At 48.5% G+C, this 18,578-nt stretch overlaps 1 protein-coding gene across 7 annotated transcripts; it reads left to right on the forward strand.

Annotated features, from left to right (window-relative positions):
* Positions 1–13,179: 13,179 nt before the first annotated feature.
* On the forward strand, positions 13,180–17,574 carry LOC126652278 (zinc finger protein 239-like). Of its 7 annotated transcripts, XM_050338967.1 has the most exons (5): positions 14,537–14,876; positions 15,006–15,033; positions 15,081–15,204; positions 15,926–16,086; positions 16,221–17,574. In XM_050338967.1, exons 4-5 carry the CDS (start codon positions 16,035–16,037, stop codon positions 17,057–17,059), a joined length of 891 nt encoding a protein of 296 aa, XP_050194924.1. In that variant the 5' UTR covers positions 14,537–14,876; positions 15,006–15,033; positions 15,081–15,204; positions 15,926–16,034; the 3' UTR covers positions 17,060–17,574. The 7 variants fall into 7 exon arrangements, with proteins under 7 accessions (XP_050194921.1, XP_050194922.1, XP_050194924.1 ...); XM_050338964.1 differs by lacking the exons at positions 14,537–14,876; positions 15,006–15,033 and adding an exon at positions 13,180–13,275 and having other exon boundaries at positions 15,034–15,204; XM_050338965.1 differs by having other exon boundaries at positions 14,536–14,876; positions 15,006–15,204; positions 16,035–16,086.
* Positions 17,575–18,578: the final 1,004 nt, after the last annotated feature.

Below are 18,578 nucleotides of genomic sequence, written 5' to 3' on the forward strand. Positions count from 1 at the left end.
CACTCAGTCTCATCATTTACAAAGGCGTGAACCCTTCACGACATTTACTGTAGCAGCCCTTATGGCTATTGGAGCGGTTGGGGCAGGAACTGGGATATCCTCTCTCATACAGCAAAATCACAGGTTTCAATCCCTAAGAGAGGCTGTGGATGAAGATTTGGCTAGAATAGAAACAGCAATGACGGCCCTAGAAAAATCTGTAAAATCTCTATCGGAAGTTGTACTACAAAATAGACGGGGACTAGACTTACTGTTCTTACAACAGGGAGTGTTATAGTCAAATGACCAGATATAAATTTTTTCTTTTAAATATATTGTAGAAATTTATTGAAGGCAAATAAGCAAAACAGCGCGCTGGAAGACCCGGGGAAACTCCTGTTCCGCCAACGGTCTTCCCGCCAAAAACGTGTCATGATCTTTTATATGTGCCGCTATTCCCTCCCCTTTAGGCGGCGCCTGGATGCCGGGTGGCAGGTCCCAGATGGAGGTGGTCCTCAGATGGCAGCGGCTGCTCTCGGAACGGGGCGAGTGGCTCCTCGCTCGGGCCGGCTCCTCCCTCGGGCAGTTTGCTGCCACGGCTGCTCTGCCGCTCCTGGCTCGGTTGTGACAGGCTGTGCTGGGGGTTGTACTGCTCGGCTATGCTCCTTTATCCATATCTTTATAGGCTCATTTAAAGCTTACAGTCAGAACTTGTTTAACATAGTAAGATATAGCTTTCCATAGTAACATAACATTGTGGTTTGACATTTGTAATTCAAACTAACCACTAACACTAACATTGTAAAGATAATTTGATTAGCAAATTATTTATTTTTATCTTTATTAACTATTTCAATTCCCCCCTTCTTTTATTTATCAGTAATTTGCTTATCAAATTTTATTATAACTTTTCAGACTACATATAAGATAATTCTTATCATTGTAACTGAAAAACTAGGGGGGGTCCTGCTGACATAGAACTTTAATACCTGGAACTTTATTTGCTTTGTAAACTGTAATCTAATTTTCAGTCTTATTGCGGTGGTATAGGCTAGTGGCAAGTTTGTTTTCGCAGAGTTAGTTGTCTCCACAATTGTACCTCTCTGCCTCCTTCGTCTACTCCTTTGCAGGGAGCAACGAGGTATTAGCTCTTCTCGGCAGCAGTGGTATTCTTCAGGAGTTCTGCTTTTATGCTCACTTAGCCTTCTCACTGTGGTTTTAGAATCATGTTATTTATTTAGAATCTCATTTCAGGTTTTACTTTATCAATTAATTATTTTGGGGTTCGCTCCCAAGCAATTTTGGTAGCATGTTGTTTTATAATGTTATGTCAGTTTTCCTTGTATATTTCCTAGGTTTCAGGTATTAATAATTCTCATTTGCAGAGTAATTTATAAATTTTCACACTAGTTCTTTTTACAACTAAGTGATGATTTCTACAGTCCATACAATGAGTATGACGTAAAGTTGAAGTACAATACCATTTCTTATCATACTGTATGCATTTACAAGTCACTCACTCCACATGCCCGAAGTGAGATGCTTTATGTAAGGTATACCCTGAAGTTTCCTCCAAGGTTCAGGTATTTCAGTTGTTAATTTACATATTTCAGCTTCTCTCGTCTGATAGGGTATCCGTTCATTATTACACCAGGATGCCATATTTACTCTTTAAAGAGTGTCCCCAGGGGTAGTTGGAACCACTGGTATAAGTCAGTTTTTACTTTCTCCTCGTAAGGGTTCATTTACCAGTCCTGTTCTTCTGATTTTCATTTGAAGATCTCCTGGTTTGGATGTTATAATCCACTTTGGGGAAGATAATTCTACTGGTCCTTTAACTCTCGATGCATGAGTCCAGCCTTTTTCAGCAGTACGAATTGCTGTATCTGTGGTAAGAAGAACAACAAAGGGCCCTTCCCAACAAGGGGTTAATGAGGATTCTTTCCAGGTCTTTATTAATACCTGATCTCCAGGTTGAATTCTATGTATTGCTATATCTAAAGGAGGTCTCTGAGTTACTAATCCTTTTTTTTTTTTAACTCCTGTCTTCTCTTCATTAATTCAATTATATATTCTCTTAGAAAAGTATCCTGTATTTTTGGATGTTTTAGAGGGCTACTAAGATCATATGGCATCCCATATATCATTTCGAATGGTGAAATTCCTGTATCAGTACGCGGTTGGGTCCGATATGTAATAGAGCTAATGGTAAACATTTTACCCAACTCATTTTAGTTTCCATCATCAATTTAGTTAAGTGTTTTTTTTTAGTTCTCCATTCATCCTTTCAACTTTACCAGAACTTTGCGGGTGCCAAGGTGTATGATATTCCCACTTAGTTCCAAAAAGCTCCATTGTTTCTTTAATTATTCTTGAGGTAAAATGTGGTCCCCTATCTGAATCTATGATAATTACAATACCATATCTCGGAATTATTTCTTCTAATAAGATCTTAATTACTGTTTTGGCCGTACATCGTGTTACAGGGAAAGCTTCTACAAAATGAGTCTTTTATTTACTTCTCTCAAATTTTGTACTAATCGATAAGTTCCATCAGGTTTTTTTTACTGGTAAAATAGGGGTATTATGTGGTGACATACAAGGCTCCAATAGTCCCTGTGTGATAAGTCTTTCTATAAAAGGTTTTAATCCCATCTTTCCTTCATAGGAAATAGGATATTGTTTTACTCTTATTGGTTCCTCAAGATTTTGAATATCAACTTCAAATGGTTTTATATTTAGTTTTCCCACAGAGTCTGGAGTATACTAGACTTCAGGGTTTATCTTTTCCATATCTTCAACTGTAAGGGTATATAACTTAATTTGTAACCCATGTTCTTTTGTTTCCAAGCCTATTCCTAATTCAATCATTAAATTTCTTTCCAATAAATTATATTCTGCTTCAGGGACTAACAAGAATGATCCTACAGTATACTTCTTAGGAGTCTCTATTTTTACATTTTCAGTAAGGGGTACCTTAAATGATTCTCCTTTTGCCCCTGTAACTTGTACTGAATCTGAGGATTCTACACAGCCCCAAGGTACCTTCTGAACAGTTGATCTCTCTGCTCCAGAGTCTACTAAGAATTCAATCGCTTGTTGTTGGGGACTTAATTTTAGTTTTATCAAAGGTTCTGTATTTGTCCTGGTCCCCAGCAAATAGAGTCCCTGACACCCCTACTCCTCTTGAAATACTTGCTCATCCAGCATACGCTTCCTGCAGTGTCTTTTTATATGTCCTTTCTTGTGGCAGTAATAGCATTCTGTTTCTGTCTGACCTGTCTGTTTTTGATTATTTGGGACTGCTCATTTGTCAGACCCACGAGGGGTCCCATGTCTCTGCTTGTAATCCTCTTTTCGTCCCTCCCTCACTGTTGTCATAAAAATCTTTGCCTGTTTCCTCTGACTTTCCTCATCCCTTCGTACATATACCTTTTGAGCCTCTCTCAATAATTCATCTAACCCTCGCTTTTGCCAATCTTCAATTTTTTCCAACTTCTTTCTAATATCTTCCCATGATTTTGCTACAAACTGTGTTTTGAGTAAAGCTTGCCCTATTGGAGTATCGGGGTCTAGACCGGAATAGAGCTGTAAGCTCTTTCTTAACCTTTCCAACCAATCGGTAGGGGTCTCATCCTTTTTTTTTTTTTTTTTTTTTTTTGTTCTCTAAATGTCTTATTAATATTTTGACTCCTAGGAACTGTAATAAGCTATATTTTAGAGGGGATTCTTTTTTGTTAAACTTAGTAAAACTTCAGGACGTTGCTATGTGATTTCCGTGTGTATTTCCCACATATCTGTTAACTACCTCTAACAAGCTGGCGTTTGTTCTCGAGGCTGATAAGAAAGGGGGGAGGGAAGTCTGGCACTGTAATCAAACGGCACCAGCTGGGGATACTGAGGAGCTTAGACGATAAGACTGGAAGGGGAGGAAAAATACCTACTAAAGGTGCATGCTCCAAGCCGGGTTCATCTTGCGGACATCGAGGAAGACTAAAAATCTTCATCACAGAGACCCCGGCCCACAAAGAAACCCCCAGACCACGGACGCCGGTAACACAGCCCAGGAACATGCATGGGGAAAACTTTGCAACTGAGCATGTGCAAAGAGCACATGCCCCGGACTATGTATGGATAAGAACCTATGTACTGAGCATGTCTGGACGGCGAACCGGGGGGTTCAAAAGGGGAAGTTTGAGAGCCTGAGGGGGGGGGGGGCGCGGGGTAATGGGACGATTCCCGCGCGGCGGCAGAGGCGGGACAAAACGGCAAATCCCCCGCCTCAGCAGAGGGGGCGGGGTAATGGCAATGTTCCCGCGCGGTGACAGGAGCGGGACAAGACAGCCTTACTATTAACATATCTAATCCTCAAATGCGCCATAGACTGGCCAATATAAATAGTCTCGCCTTATCTGCTTTTTTCCCCAGACTTCTATACAATAATATACCATTTTTTTTTTTTTTCCCTTGACTTCCCTCCTCCAGAGGGGTAATCATTCCAGTATCTTATCATTATTCCCAAGGGACTATTCAGGGGTATTTCAGGTAATTCCACCTCAGAATTACCCATGGGAGCAAAAATTCTACTCATTATTTGTCCCATCTTCCGGAGTGCCTCCACACACACACACACACACACACACACTTCACTCGCTTTCCCTCTTTCGTGGCCCGGTCCCTCGCGGGATACAGGGAACCCACTACCACAAGGTCCGCACTCGCTTCGTCCCGACGGACGTCTCAGTTATCTCGCACTCCGGGACCCCCTCCCAAACCGAAAGGGGGATCCGCAAAATACTTACCTCTCCCTGGGTAAGTCTTCGTTCAGCTCCTAGCCAAACGGTCCCTTCCCCAACCGGACGGCACCCCCTATTATACTTACTACTCCTGAGTAAGTCTTCCCACGACTTAAGTCGAGCGGCCCCACCCGACTGCAAGCCGGGCGGGTTCCTTAATCACTCGCTCTCTCCCTGAGCAAGTCTTCGTCCGGAGTTCGTGCACGAAAATTATGGGGAACTGCAGTAGTTTATTTGCTTAATTGCCTTCAAAATTTCGGTCGAATATTTGGAATCTGTGTTGCGGGAGTCTCCCCTGAGCCGTCCAACAGGGACGGGGGCGCCCTCTCAGAGAGAGAGAATCCCACCACACAGGGATCCAAATCCGAGTCACGGCACCAAATTGTTATAGTCAAATGACCAGATATAAATTTTTTCTTTTAAATATATTGTAGAAATTTATTGAAGGCAAATAAGCAAAGCAGCGCGCTGGAAGACCCGGGGAAACTCCTGTTCCGCCAACGGTCTTCCCGCCAAAAACGTGTCATGATCTTTTATATGTGCCGCTATTCCCTCCCCTTTAGGCGGCGCCTGGATGCCGGGTGGCAGGTCCCAGATGGAGGTGGTCCTCAGATGGCAGCGGCTGCTCTCGGAACGGGGCGAGTGGCTCCTCGCTCGGGCCGGCTCCTCCCTCGGGCAGCTTGCTGCCACGGCTGCTCTGCCGCTCCTGGCTCGGCTGTGCTGGGGGTTGTACTGCTTGGCTATGCCCCTTTATCCATATCTTTATAGGCTCATTTAAAGCTTACAGTCAGAACTTGTTTAACATAGTAAGATATAGCTTTCCATAGTAACATAACATTGTGGTTTGACATTTGTAATTCAAACTAACCACTAACACTAACATTGTAAAGATAATTTGATTAGCAAATTATTTATCTTTGCCTTTATTAACTATTTCAGGGAGGGTTGTGTGCTGCTTTGCGGGAGGAGTGTTGTGTTTTCGCAGATCATACAGGAGTGGTTAAAGATACGATGTCTAAGCTGAGGGAAGGACTAGAAAAACGACAAAAGGAACGCGGAATGCAACGAAGTTGGTATGAATCTATGTTTGACCACTCCCCTTGGATAACTACCTTGTTGTCCACAATTGCAGGACCCCTGATCCTCTTAATCATAGGTTTAACATTTGGTCCATGTATTTTTAATCGATTGATCACTATTATAAAACAACGCTTGGAAGCAGCCCATCTGCTAGTATTACGAACACAATATGAACCAGTTGCAGAAGGAGAAAACACTCAGACTCTCCAAAGAGCAAGAAATGTCTTAGAGAGATTCCACGAGCAGAATCAGTTAAAAAAAAAAAAAAAAAAAAATTATGGATTGTAATAAACTATATTTTAGAGGGGATTCTTTTTTGTTAAACTTAGTAAAACTTCAGGACATCGATATGTGATTTCCGTGTGTATTTCCCACATATCTGTTAACTACCTCTAACAAGCTGGCGTTTGTTCTCGAGGCTGATAAGAAAGGGGGGAGGGAAGTCTGGCACTGTAATCAAACTGCACCAGCTGGGGATACTGAGGAGCTTCCTCTAAACAAGAAGTCAAAGTGATTTATATAGACGATAAGACTGGAAGGGGAGGAAAAATACCTACTAAAGGCGCATGCTCCAAGCCGGGTTCATCTAGCGGACATCGAGGAAGACTAAAAATCTTCATCACAGAGACCCCGGCCCACAAAGCAACCCCCAGACCACGGACGCCGGTAACACAGCCCAGGAACATGCATGGGGAAAACTTTGCAACTGAGCATGTGCAAAGAGCACATGCCCCGGACTATGTATGGATAAGAACCTATGTACTGAGCATGTCTGGACGGCGAACCGGGGGGTTCAAAAGGGGAAGTTTGAGAGCCTGAGGGGGGGCGGCGGCGGTGAGCTGTGAGAGAACTTTCTTTTGTTCTAAACAGCACCCCCCCCTCCCGGCGCGCCGATTGTTTATCTACCGCTTACTAATAAATTTGCTTACTATTATAAATTGGCTCCTTCAATTTCTTTGAGGCATCGCTGGTAACCTATAACATTTGTAATGCATGTTTACATCTGGGGAGCCCCTGGTGGTCTAGTGGTAAGGGCGCGGCGCTGTCACCGCCGAGACCCGGGTTCGATTCCCGGTCAGGGCCACTCCCGGGCAGATGGAGCTCGTTAACCCTTAAAAAGGCAATCCATCTACGTCCTAAGGACCTCGCTGCCACCGTCCAAGCTCACTTGGCCCCGGCAGATGAACCTTAGGATTAAAGGGTGGGCTCAGTTCTGCGCACACTGTGTCTCACCTAAAAAAATCCAATGCGCAGGTTGGAAGGTGTAAAGACCTTCCCCGGATCTTCGCTCCTGAAGACTGGCCATTATTATTATTATTACATCTGGACAGTGACCTGTAACCAATTATGTGTTTCTTGTCACGAGACCTTGTATACAGATGCTATAAACCCCCTGAGCTACCCTAATAAATTGGACATATTTTAGATCTCATAGGTCGTGTACGAGCCTTGCCGACAACAAGTGGTGTCCGAAAACAGGGACACTGGGACCACTGCCTCCTGAAGATTAGCCAGGAAGGTCTTAAAAGTGAAATTCGCTGCCCCTCTGAAGTTTAGCCAGAGACGGTGTTAAAAGTGGCAGTGTGAATCGGGACTTCGAGTTCGCTGTTCGGTCAGGATGTAGAAGCGAACTGGAATGAAGGAGGGAGAAACTGGCTGGAATTCTGGTGATGTTACCCCAGCGTCTGGAATTGAAAAATACACGTGGTAAGCAGTTTGTGGGAATCTTGCCCTGATTAGGCGAGTAGCCAGAAAAAGAGAAGCAGGATGGGGACCGCCCTCTCAAAAGAGGAGGAGGTGGTGGAAAAGTTTGTCCAAGCTATCCTTTATAAAAAGGACCCAAATTATGATTTGAACGCACTTAGAGAGTTGTTAAAATGGTGCAAGGCAAAGGACCTTATCCCCAATGTTTCTGCTGCCTTTGAAGTGTCTACCTGGGACGTTGTGGGTTGGAAACTCTGGGATGAGACCTCAAGAGGGTCTAAAGAAATTAAAAAGTTTCCAGTCGTCTGGCACTTGCTGGTAGACGTGCTGGAGGAAGCAGGAGTGGAGCGGCGAGCGTCTTTATCTGCGCGCACAGTTTTAGATGGTGAGAGCGGGGCGGAAGCAAAAGTTTCTGAGAGTAAAACTTCTGTGGAGCAATTGGTGTTTGGCGCTGCGGTTGCCTCCGTGCAGGCGGCGGCGAGGAAGCGGTTTGGCTTGGGTCCAGCTGCAGCGGGAGGAACAGAAACTGTGGGGAACAAAGGTGGCTCCGCGCCAGCGACTCCAAAGGTTACTGCGCCAGTGACTCCAACAGTTACTGCGCCAGCGACTCCAAAGGTTACTGCGCCTGCGCAGCCCGCAGCTCTCCCCCTCCCCCCTGTCCCTGTGTTGCCTGTGGCAACAGCGGTTGCCGGCGTGCCTGCATCTTCTACCGAGCCTGCGCAGTCAGCTACAACAGTGAGACCTACTGCACCTGCGCTCTCAGCACTATCTGCAGTAATCATCATGCATGCGTCAGGCACAGAGCCGGCCATTGCGTCATCAACAGCTGCAGCTACGGGTGAGGCGCCTGTGACTGGTTTCGCACATGTGTTGAGAGTCACACCTGCGCCAAAGCATCTTCCTCTCAACCCCGGAAGAGTGAAACGAAATCAAAGTTTCATGTGGAAAAGAAAATACTTCCACCACTTCCATCTTCAGGATCTTCTTCTTCTGAGGAGGAGGAGAACTCAGCTGCTGGAAGCGAGAAAGCTACTTCTGGACCAGTAAAGACTCAGTTAGACAATTTGCTTCAGCGCATCCAGGTGCTGGAAAGCAAAGCCGCAGAGACGCAACCTCCTTAGCTGAATTCAACTCCCTCTGCTGCCCCAGCTTTGCCTGTAACGTTGATGCTACATCCTGGAGTCCCTTTCTCACAGACTCCTGGAACAAAGATCCCTGTTACAGAGGTTCCAGCTTTACCAGGAGGAGGGATGGGAGGTGGGGGTCATAATCCACCTCTAAGATTGAAGGGAATAATTAAAGAAGCAATGTTAGAGGGAGATTTTGAGCCGTTAGTGTTAGTGCATACCTTGTGTTTGTGGATGGGGCAGGTAATAAGGCATGGGAAGCTCTGGATTGGAAAATCATTAGAAAGTAAAGACATTTGTGTCACAATATGGGTTGAAATCAAGTTATACACAGTCTGTAATTCAACATCTTTTTACAACTAATTTGTTAACACCATATGATACGCATATGATTGTTACCACATTGTTAACTCCTTCTCAACAACTTCATTTTTTTAACAGGTGGAACACTAGCTGTACTGCAGCTGCAGCCCAGTCAAGGCAGCAAGGAGACCCACTATATGGAATAACTTCTCAAATGCTAATGGGAACTGGTCCTTATGAAAGGGCAGATTGTCAGGTACAATTTGTTACAGAAGTGTTGCAAACCAGCCAGGATTTGGCTTGTAAGTCATTGCTTGCAGTAAAAGATGCTAAGTCAGGGCCCCCGTGTACTATGGTTAGGCAAGGACCCAATGAACCATATAACAAATTTGTGGATCATTTGCATCAGGCTATAAATTCAGATCCAGACTTGGATAATAACATGAAGGCAAAGTTCATGGACATGTTAGCCTATGATAATGTGAGTGACCAAACCAAGAGAGTTTTAAGCATGCTACGTAGGGGTGCTAGGACAGCTCAGCTCCTTGAGGCTGCTGACAGGATGGTAGAGCAGGACAAAGCAGCCTATATAGCTACAGCGGTGGGTGCAACAGTGGAGCCTTTGGTGCAAAGTCAAGAGAAAAATAATAAGAGCGAGAAAGGCAAGAGGTGTTATACTTGTGGTCAGATGGGAACAGTTCAAAGGATAAAGAGAGCAATGATTAAAACCCTGAAAAATAAAATCTTAGCAGCACTTATGACACAGTTGTTACATTTGTTAGATCAGAGAACTACAGCTTACTTCTGTTAAACAGCAGTGTAAGTTTTAGAGGAGTCTATTTGAAACTGACGTCACCCACTACAAGACTGTCTTCAAACACTGACAGTGATTTTCTTTTCCACTGTTTTTTCACATTATGAAATCTCATAGCTGTTGTAAATAATTTCTTGTGTTGTTTACTCATTAGAAAGCTTAATTATTTGGTTAAGAAGTTCTAGTTTTGTGTGAGAGTACATATGATTGAGGTGTGACTGAGGTGGCCACCTTTGAATGTTTGGAAGACAATTGTATGCAAGAGAGAGGTATTGTGTGGATTTATATATCTCTCTATATATTTGTAGGCTTAATAATGCATTACATAGGTATTAGAAAAGTTTTTTTGTACCGCCCTAGGAGTCCCCACAGAAATTAAAACAGACAATGGGTCAGGTTATACCTCAGCATTTTCGCAGATTCTGTATGAATTGTGGTATTTCTCATGTTTCATTAAAACACTTTTGAACAAGCAGAGAGGGGGAGAAGAGCTGGATAGCCCACATGACCGACTTGCAAAAAGTGTTATAGGTCTTGAATTTTTTATGGTTGATGGGTGGAAGATCGGACCCTCCCATTGTGATTCATAACACTTCTATGCAGTCAGGTTTGATAAATCAACAGGTAACAGTTAAAGTACAGTACAAAGACCCACAAATGGGGATCTGGAAGGGACCTGCAGAGGTAAAACTGACTGGCAGAGGCTATGCTTGTATCCTTACAGACACAGGTGTTCAATGGCTACCTGCACGACGGATAAGACCTTGGAAAGAAAGTAATACTGTGGGACAAGGTTGATACTGTTGTAGATAAGCTATTCAGAATTGCACAGTTTTTTCAGTATTATTATAACACAGTTTTATAGTATATTAAGACATAATCGTAGAAGTTAAGAACTTCAGAGAGTGTATCATGTGAACTTGATATATTATCCATTAAATCTTAGTATGAGTTAAGCTTTAGCATCATAAGATAGTAAAAAAACTGTAAGTGTGTGAAAGTTTTATTTTTAATGGTAGTGATTATATGTACTTGTGTGTTATAATATGTTAGAGGTATGATAAGAATGTATTAGATGTAATATTAATTGCTCAAAAGCAAAAAGGGGATTTGTGGGAGGAACATGATGGATACACAAGCAATTTATATTGTGTTCTTTAGTTTTATAATCTTTGCTTTAATAGAGCTTTATAGAAATTATAAATTGTAAGTGCCAAGATGGTTGTGAGTTTCCTAGCTAGAACAAAAGGAAATCTGTGCCAAGAAGAAGGTGGGGTTTGATAAAGTAAATAATTATCTTATTCTGCCTAGATACTTGTTATAAACCAATTATAAATGTATTTGTAATGTATGTTTACATCTGGACAGTAGCTTGTAACCAATTATATGCATCTGGTCACGAGACCTTGTATGGAGAAACTATAAAAGGGCAAAACTCTTTTAATAAAGCGGACATATTGGAGATCTTATAGATCGTGTGCATATGTTACCCGAGCCCCTCCGTCAACAGAGGGGCTAATCTGGCCAATTCATTTCCTTTGTTGTTCCACTGACCAGCTGGAGTTCCATTTTCCTGATGGGATGCTGCCCATCTGACTAAAAAATTCCCTTTCTTTGCTAGAGCAAGAATTTCTTGCCCTTTTCCCTTTTGCCAAACAGGGATTCCATTCACTTCCCAGTCATTGCTGTCCAAGCAGGGGAGCCACTCAGTACACCCTTTGAACACAGTAAAAGAATCCCTGTAAACATATACAGTCAGAGGGTTCAGCTTCCTGGTTAAATCCCCTCCAAACTGCTCCTGATTCTCCTGCCTGTGCCCTGCCTTCTCCTTCGGGGACTCTTTTGTCTCCTGGATGTCCCTGTAAAGCCACAGCACGATATTTCCAAACTGCCCCTTCCCACTCAGCTGAGGCATCAGGAAACCCCCATCCTGCAATTGCTCTGAGTGTGGGGGTGCCCCTTGAACCACAGAAGGGGGAGAATCAGCTGAGCTATTTACAGTCACCTCATCTTGTCAGGGAGGATTTTTGTGAGCTCCTTCTGTTCCCTGAAAGATGGTGCAATAATGTTCAATTTGAGCCTTCCATTTCCCAACAGGAGCTGGGTGGGTCACCCCATCAGGGGGTGGGGTTCCTGCCAAAAGAGGCTTGTTTTTAGGGTCCCCTTAAAATCAGAGACTGCTGAGGGACATTTTTTTCTGCTTCCCAAAAAGCAGTGATCTCCATAAATAAGCCCTTTTCCAAGGGAGAATATAGTTTTTGGGCATCTTTGACACTGCATGACTAAAACCCTACAGGCCTGGTGGGGAAGAGGACGGTCATGCCCTAGTGTGGATGTGCTGATGTTGGAGCTGTGGCTGAAGCCTCACAATGGTGCAGGTCTCATAGAGCCCAAACACCTCATTAAAGAGCTGTCATCATGAAAGCTCTGTCTTCATAACACCCTTACCTGTCATAATGGTGCTCTCCTCATAAAGCCCATAAACCTCGTAAGAGGCTCTCATCGTAAAGTCTCTCTCCTCATAAACCCCATCCATCTCACAATGGTGCAGCCTCATAAAGGCACTGTCCTCATAACCCTCACACACCTCAGAATGATATAAGCTTCATAAAGTCCCTGTCGTCATAAGGCCCATAAATCTCCTCATGGGGCTGTCATCATAAAGGAGATGTTCTCATAAATGCCATAAACCTCATAAAGGCTTTGTCCTCATAAAGCCCGTGCACCTCAGAGGGGCTCAAATCACAAAGGCTCTGTCCTCATAAACACCATAAATGTCATAAAAGCTCTGTCCTTATAAAGCCCATACACATCATGATAGAGCTCTCATCATAAAAGATCTCTCTGCATAAAGCCCATGCAGGTCATAAAGGTGCTGTCCTCAGAAAGCCCATACCCCTCATAAGAGGTTCTCATAAAGGCCATATCCTCATAAACCCCATAAACGTTGTTGCCTAAAAGGCTGCAGAGGAAAAGACTCCAGGCAAAACTAGATAGGAGGTCAGACAAGCAGCAGAGGTTTCCATGAGCCTCCAGGTTCGAGGAATACAAACCCACAACCATCCCTTCCAACGCAGGGGTTACAGTTTTTATAATGATTTCCACCCAATGCCCGTCCCGTCCCCGCCCCGGTTCTGCCCCGCTCTGCCCCAGGAACGCCCGTGGGGAATTGAGTCTGGGGGAGTTTGGAGCTTTGAGCCGCTGCAACTACAACTCCCGGCGTGCCCCGCGCGGAAAAGGGGGCGGGGCGGGGTCTCTGCTGGCGGTGCGCGCGCACAGCCCCGCGGTGGCTGCCGGGAAAGCGATGGCGGCGACAGCGGGATCTGCTCCGCACTTTGTGAGCCCTGGCGGGGGCTGCGGCGGGGCTGGGGATGCGCTCGGGGGCTGCGGGGAGCGCGGCTGTGGGCGGGAAGGCTGGAGGGCTCGGCAGAGTGGAGAGGAGGGGCTCGGGGGTTCCCGAGGAGGTTTTGAGGTCCGTGAGGGGCTGTCGGGGGGTCGCGGAGGGGATTTGGTGTCCTGAGGGCGCTCAGAGGGGAGGGTGAAGGTGCCTGAAGGGGTTTAGGGGGTCCCTGAAAGGGCTGGGGCCTCGGAACCCTCTCAGGAGAGAGCTGTTTAAACGCCATGGCTGCACTGCGCAGGCGCCGGCGGAGTTCCCATGAGCGAACTTCAACTCCCATAAGGCCCCGCGCGGCTCCGCCATTGCCGCTCGTGCCACAGCGCCCCCTGCCGGCTTGGCGGACCGACCGCAGGGAAAGCGGGTCCTGATGCCCCCCCCGAACCCCAGAGACCCCCAAAACTCAGCACACAGAGACGGCACAGGGAGGGGATCCCGGGGGTCCCCTAAAGCCCAGCAGTGGGGTTCAAGGGGTCTCCCAGCCCTCAAGGGAGGGGTCCTGGCAGTGCCATCCAAAGTCTTGTGAGGCAGATGAACCACATGCAGGTAAGGGGATCCCATTGCCCCCAGTACAGCCCAGTGACCTCCCAGTGGCTCTCCATATGGCCCAGTAACCCCCCCAGTGACCACCCAGTGTTTCCCAATGACCTCCCACTGCCCCCCCAGTATGGCCCAATGATCCTCCAGTAAGCACCCAGTAACCCCCAGTATGACCCACTAACCTCCCAGTGTCCCCCCGTGTGTCCTGGTAATCCCCCAGTAATCACCCTGTCCCTTCCAGTGCCCTCCCAGCATCCCTCAATAACCCCCCAGTCCCTCCCAGTGCCCCCTGGTTCCCTCCAGTGTGTCCCAGTATGCCCCTGTAATCACCCAGTGCTCCCCAAAGCCCTCCAAGTGTCCCCAACGTGTCCCCAGATGCCTTTGGCCTTTCTGTGAGTGTGGGGAAATGGGGCCATTTTGGGGGTCAGAAGGTCCAGGGGGGCCTTCTGAGGGGAGATGGAGGGTTGGGGACAGTGGGGAGGGGTTTGGGGACAGTGGGGAGGGGTTTGGGGACAGTAGAATGGGGGGTTTCAAGGGGGGAACTGGGGCCATGGGGAGGCCCTGGGGACACTGGAGACACCAGGGGGCTCTCGGGGTGCCAAGTGGGAAATTGAGGACAGCAGGAGGGTCTTGGGGACAACAGGGGGGTCTCAGAACTCACCTGCTCGTGATGCTGCCCCTCCTGTCTCCCCCAGGGCCCAATAAGGCCCCCCAAATGTTCTCTAAGCCCCATTTTTCCTTTCATCACCTCCCCCCCCAGATCCCTTTTACCCCCCAATGCTCCCAAGACCCCTTTTAACTCCCCCAAATGCACCAGAGGCCCCCAAAATGCCCCAAATCCCAATCAAACCCCTGGCAAAGAGGGATCACCTGGTGCCCTGGGACAGGAACACAGTGGGCTGTACTGGGGGCACTGGGCTGTACTGGGAGAGCCCTCATCCCCAAAGCCCCTCCCCTGGGCATCCGTGCCACGGTCTGGGAACCACAGCGGGGTTGGATCAAGGGGTGCACTTGATGATCTGGGAGGTCTTTTCCAAGCCGGCTTATTCTGGAATTCTCTGGGTGCCATTGCCAGGGCAGCACATGCTGGAGGCTCTGTCCACAGGGGATAGATGTGTCTGTGCAGACAGAGAGACAAGGTCGGTCTGCAAAGATGTGGGGTTAGAAAAGCAGGAGAAGTTGCGGGGTGGTTGTGGCAGGAGAAAGAAGCCCCCAGGCCAGTGCAAGCAGGCCCTCCTGGGCTTGCACATCATCTGCCCTCCCTGCAGGTTGCTGTGCTGGAGAGCAGGCCCTGAGGTGCCCCTGAGCAATGGCCCGGAGGTGAGCCCAGAGCTGGCCCTGAGGTGGCCCTGAGAAGAAGTGGAAGGCAGAGGTGGTGCTGAGGCAGGAGAGCCCCGTGCTGGGGAAGAGGCTGAGCTGGGAGTGCCCAGCAGCGAGAAGGTGCTGTGTGCATGCCCTGTGTGCCAGGTGAGCTGGGGCTTTGCTGCAGAGCTGCGGGTGCTGATTGGAGCGGCTGCAGCTGCTGAGCTGGTGGCACCCAGGAACACAAAGTGTGCCCGGCCACGGAGCCTGCAGGGAGGAGCAGGGACAGGGTCAGGGCCACTGTCAGCCCGGGGCTGGCTGGGGAGACACAGCAGTTTTGGGGTCCCCCTGGGAGCTGCTGAGGGTGGAGGGCGGAGCGGGCGATGCCAGAGCTGGGGGACCCCCGGCAGGCTGGAGGGGGGAGCACGGAGAGGGAGGAGCCCCGGGACCCCCGGGAACCTGAAACAGGGGGAGCGGAGAAGGGGAAGCCTGGAGAGTGGGGACCCCTGGGATCCGCAGGACAAGGTGGAGAACCTGGAGAGGGGGAATGTCTGGGAAGGCAGCACCCCAAACGTGAGAGTCAGAGGAGAAGGGACCCTTGGGACCCCCAACACTCCCAGCATCCCTAAGAGGGACCCCCAACATCCCAGACAGGGAAGACCTTCCGAACCCCAGAGGGGAGAGACCAGAGAGGGAGAACTTCTTGGAGAGATTTTTGGACTGAATCTTCATATTTTGGAGTGTTTTTTGGCTGAATCTCAACTTTTTGCAGTTTTGGGGATAGGGGTCTTTTTACTATTTCTAAAGGGGTTTTTTTGCCTGAATCTCAGTGGATTGGGTTTTTTTGGGCTGAGTCTTGGTGTTTTGGAGGTTTTTATCGTCCCAGGATGCCCGGTGAGTTCTAGAGATGGACTTGGGCAGGAGGAACCCCCAAACCAACACACTCAGCCCTTGTTTCCCCCCAGCAGGATTTGTCCTTCCCAAATCTTGAGCAGATGGAGGAGGAGACTCCGAGGAAGAGGAAAAAGCTGTGGGCCCCCCAGGCAGGTGAGGAAGAAATCAGTGCCCCTTTGGCCCTACCTTGTGGTGCACGTGAGGGCCAAATTTGGGGGGGATGTCCTTGGCCTCCCCTCTGGGCCAGAGGCAAATCCCCTGCCTGTCCTTCTTCCTTCCTGCCCCAGGCCCCGAGCTGAGGACGGAGAGCACGGAGGACAAATTCCCCCGGCAGAGCCTGGTGGGAGAGGCCGTTTTGAAGGGCTCCCCGGCACAGGAAGGCAGCGGGGAGGAAAAGGCCCGGAGATGCCCCCGGAGGAGGGGCTGCAAAGCCAGCCGAGGGAGCTCTGAGGAGGAAAGACCCGTCATGTGCCGGGAAGGCGGCCGGAGCTTGAGCCAGAGCTCTGAGCTGGTTGTCCCTGAGCAGCCTCCCAGCAGGGAGAAGCCCTTCAGGTGCTTGGAATGTGGGAAGAGCTTTAGAACGAGCTCCAACCTCCTCACCCACCAGCACATCCACACTGGGGCACGGCCCTACCCTTGTGGGGAATGTGGGAAGAGGTTTCGAACCAGGCCAAATCTCCTCGCGCATGAGCAGACACACACGGGGGAGAGGCCCTTCCGCTGCACCGACTGCGGGAAGAGCTTCACCCGGAATGGCAACCTTGTCACCCACCGGCACATCCACACCGGGGAGAGGCCCTACAAGTGTGGGGAGTGTGGGAAGAGCTTCAACCGGAGCTCCAACCTGATCCAACACCAGCACATCCACACTAGGGAACAACCCTACAAGTGCTTGGAATGTGGGAAGAGGTTTCAGCGCAGTTCAGATCTCCTCAGGCATGAGCAGACACACACAGGGGAGAGGCCCTTCCGCTGCACCAACTGCGGGAAGGCCTTCAGTTTGAACTCCAGCCTCATCAGGCACCGGCGCATCCACACTGGGGAGAGGCCCTACAAGTGTGGGGAGTGTGGGAAGAGCTTCAACCGGAGCTCCAACTTGACCAGACACCAACAGACCCACTGCTAAGGGAAACCCCACGAGTGCCCTGACTGCGGGAAGAGCTTCGGCCGCTGCTCCCGCCCCGAATGACCCCCCTGATGGTGAGGCAACCCCTGGAGTCCAGTGACTGTCAGTCCATCCCTTTCTAGCAGAAAGGGTCACTCCCCTTTCCCAGGGGCAGGTTCTGCCAACAGAGCCCTTCTTGGGGGGTGTGTGGAGATTCCTGCCTTGGCTGGGGACACCCCAAGGTCACTGCTGGAGTTTGAGAGCAGAGATCTCCCCCCGAGTGTTGGTCTGGGGGAGTTCCATCCCTCTCTAATTCATAATTCTTGCTTTGGTGCCAGCTTGAGTAGAATTGCTTCAACAATTGCTTTAGTGTAGAGCACTGTCCGATGTTATGCTGTACTACTAGTAGTTTTAGTGTTTCCATTGTGCAGTAAATAATTCTGATGAAGATCTTTTGTCTGATCATTTGTAACCCTAAATAATTGATTTCTATCAATAGATCTGATTTGTCATCATTAAAGCCCTGAGGAACAAAAGTGGTTCAGTCCCACCTCTGTAATTCCTCTAAACTCAAACTGTTGTCATAACCCAAGGCTGAGATTGGATCCAGCAGCCTCCAGCACCCCACAGCAAGTTGGGAGCTCAGGGAGGCCACCCCACTTTCCCAGCACTTTTGGGCCCAAAGACCCCCATGGGATCGTTGGACCTGGCAGACCACCCCCTCTTTTCCACCCTTCTCCCTGTTCCTCCCACTTTCCCATTGTCCCCTGTTACAATCTGCTTAAATGTTGCAGAAAGAACTTCAGATTCGAATATGCCCTTGATCAAAATTAAAACTCCCTTAAGTTATCTGTTGATACCAAAACCTGATGTTATTAATTGCTAAGAGATGCATCCCACAGTAAGCTGGGAGCTCAGGGGGGCCACCCCCCATTCCCACCCTCCCTATGTCCAAAGACCCCCATGGGACCGTCGTACCCACCACAGCACTCCCCCTTTTCCACCCTTCTTCCTGTTACTCCCACCATCACATTGTCCCCTCAATCCCCAATTTCCCTCCCAAACAGTTTTGGGGTCCCAAGCCCCACTTTTTGGCCCCTCTCCTTGGGTGCTGAAGGAGAAAATGAGCTGCACACAGAGTTCCAATTCGGGTATTGTCCAATGACACTTTTCAGTATCCCCTTTTATTCCCATTCCCTCGGGAGCAGCACCCGCTGTTTGTCTTTCAGTGCAGCGGAATTCCCAGGATGGCCCCAAAGCAGAGCCCTGATCCCACACATTGCCCTCCCCTCCTGCAGGGGCTGTTCAGCCACCAGAGAAAAACACAGGCTGGTCCTGCAGACTGGTTCCAGTGCATTTGCACTCGGAGAAACAACCTTGTCTCTCTCCAAGCACTCAGCCAAGGTGGCTCCTCCCTTTGCACCCACATTCCCTCAGTGCAGGTGCAGAGTGACTCCCCCTGGTCCCACCTCTGCCCTGCTTCCTTTGGACATGCAGAGTTCACGGCCAAGAGGGCCAGGACGGGATACGTGGAGGGTAG

The sequence above is a fragment of the Myiozetetes cayanensis genome, unplaced genomic scaffold (genome assembly GCF_022539395.1).
Source record: "Myiozetetes cayanensis isolate MyiCay16 unplaced genomic scaffold, myiCay2020 scf740, whole genome shotgun sequence".
Taxonomy (NCBI): Eukaryota; Metazoa; Chordata; class Aves; order Passeriformes; family Tyrannidae; genus Myiozetetes; species Myiozetetes cayanensis.

Bases quoted from the DNA above. Each gene is read 5' to 3' on its own strand.
- LOC126652278 (XM_050338964.1), top strand. From the start codon at position 16,035: ATGGAGGAGGAGACTCCGAGGAAGAGGAAAAAGCTGTGGGCCCCCCAG. The intron at 16,087-16,220 runs GTGAGGAAGAAA...TTCCTGCCCCAG, and splicing joins GCTGTGGGCCCCCCAGGCAG to GCCCCGAGCTGAGGACGGAG.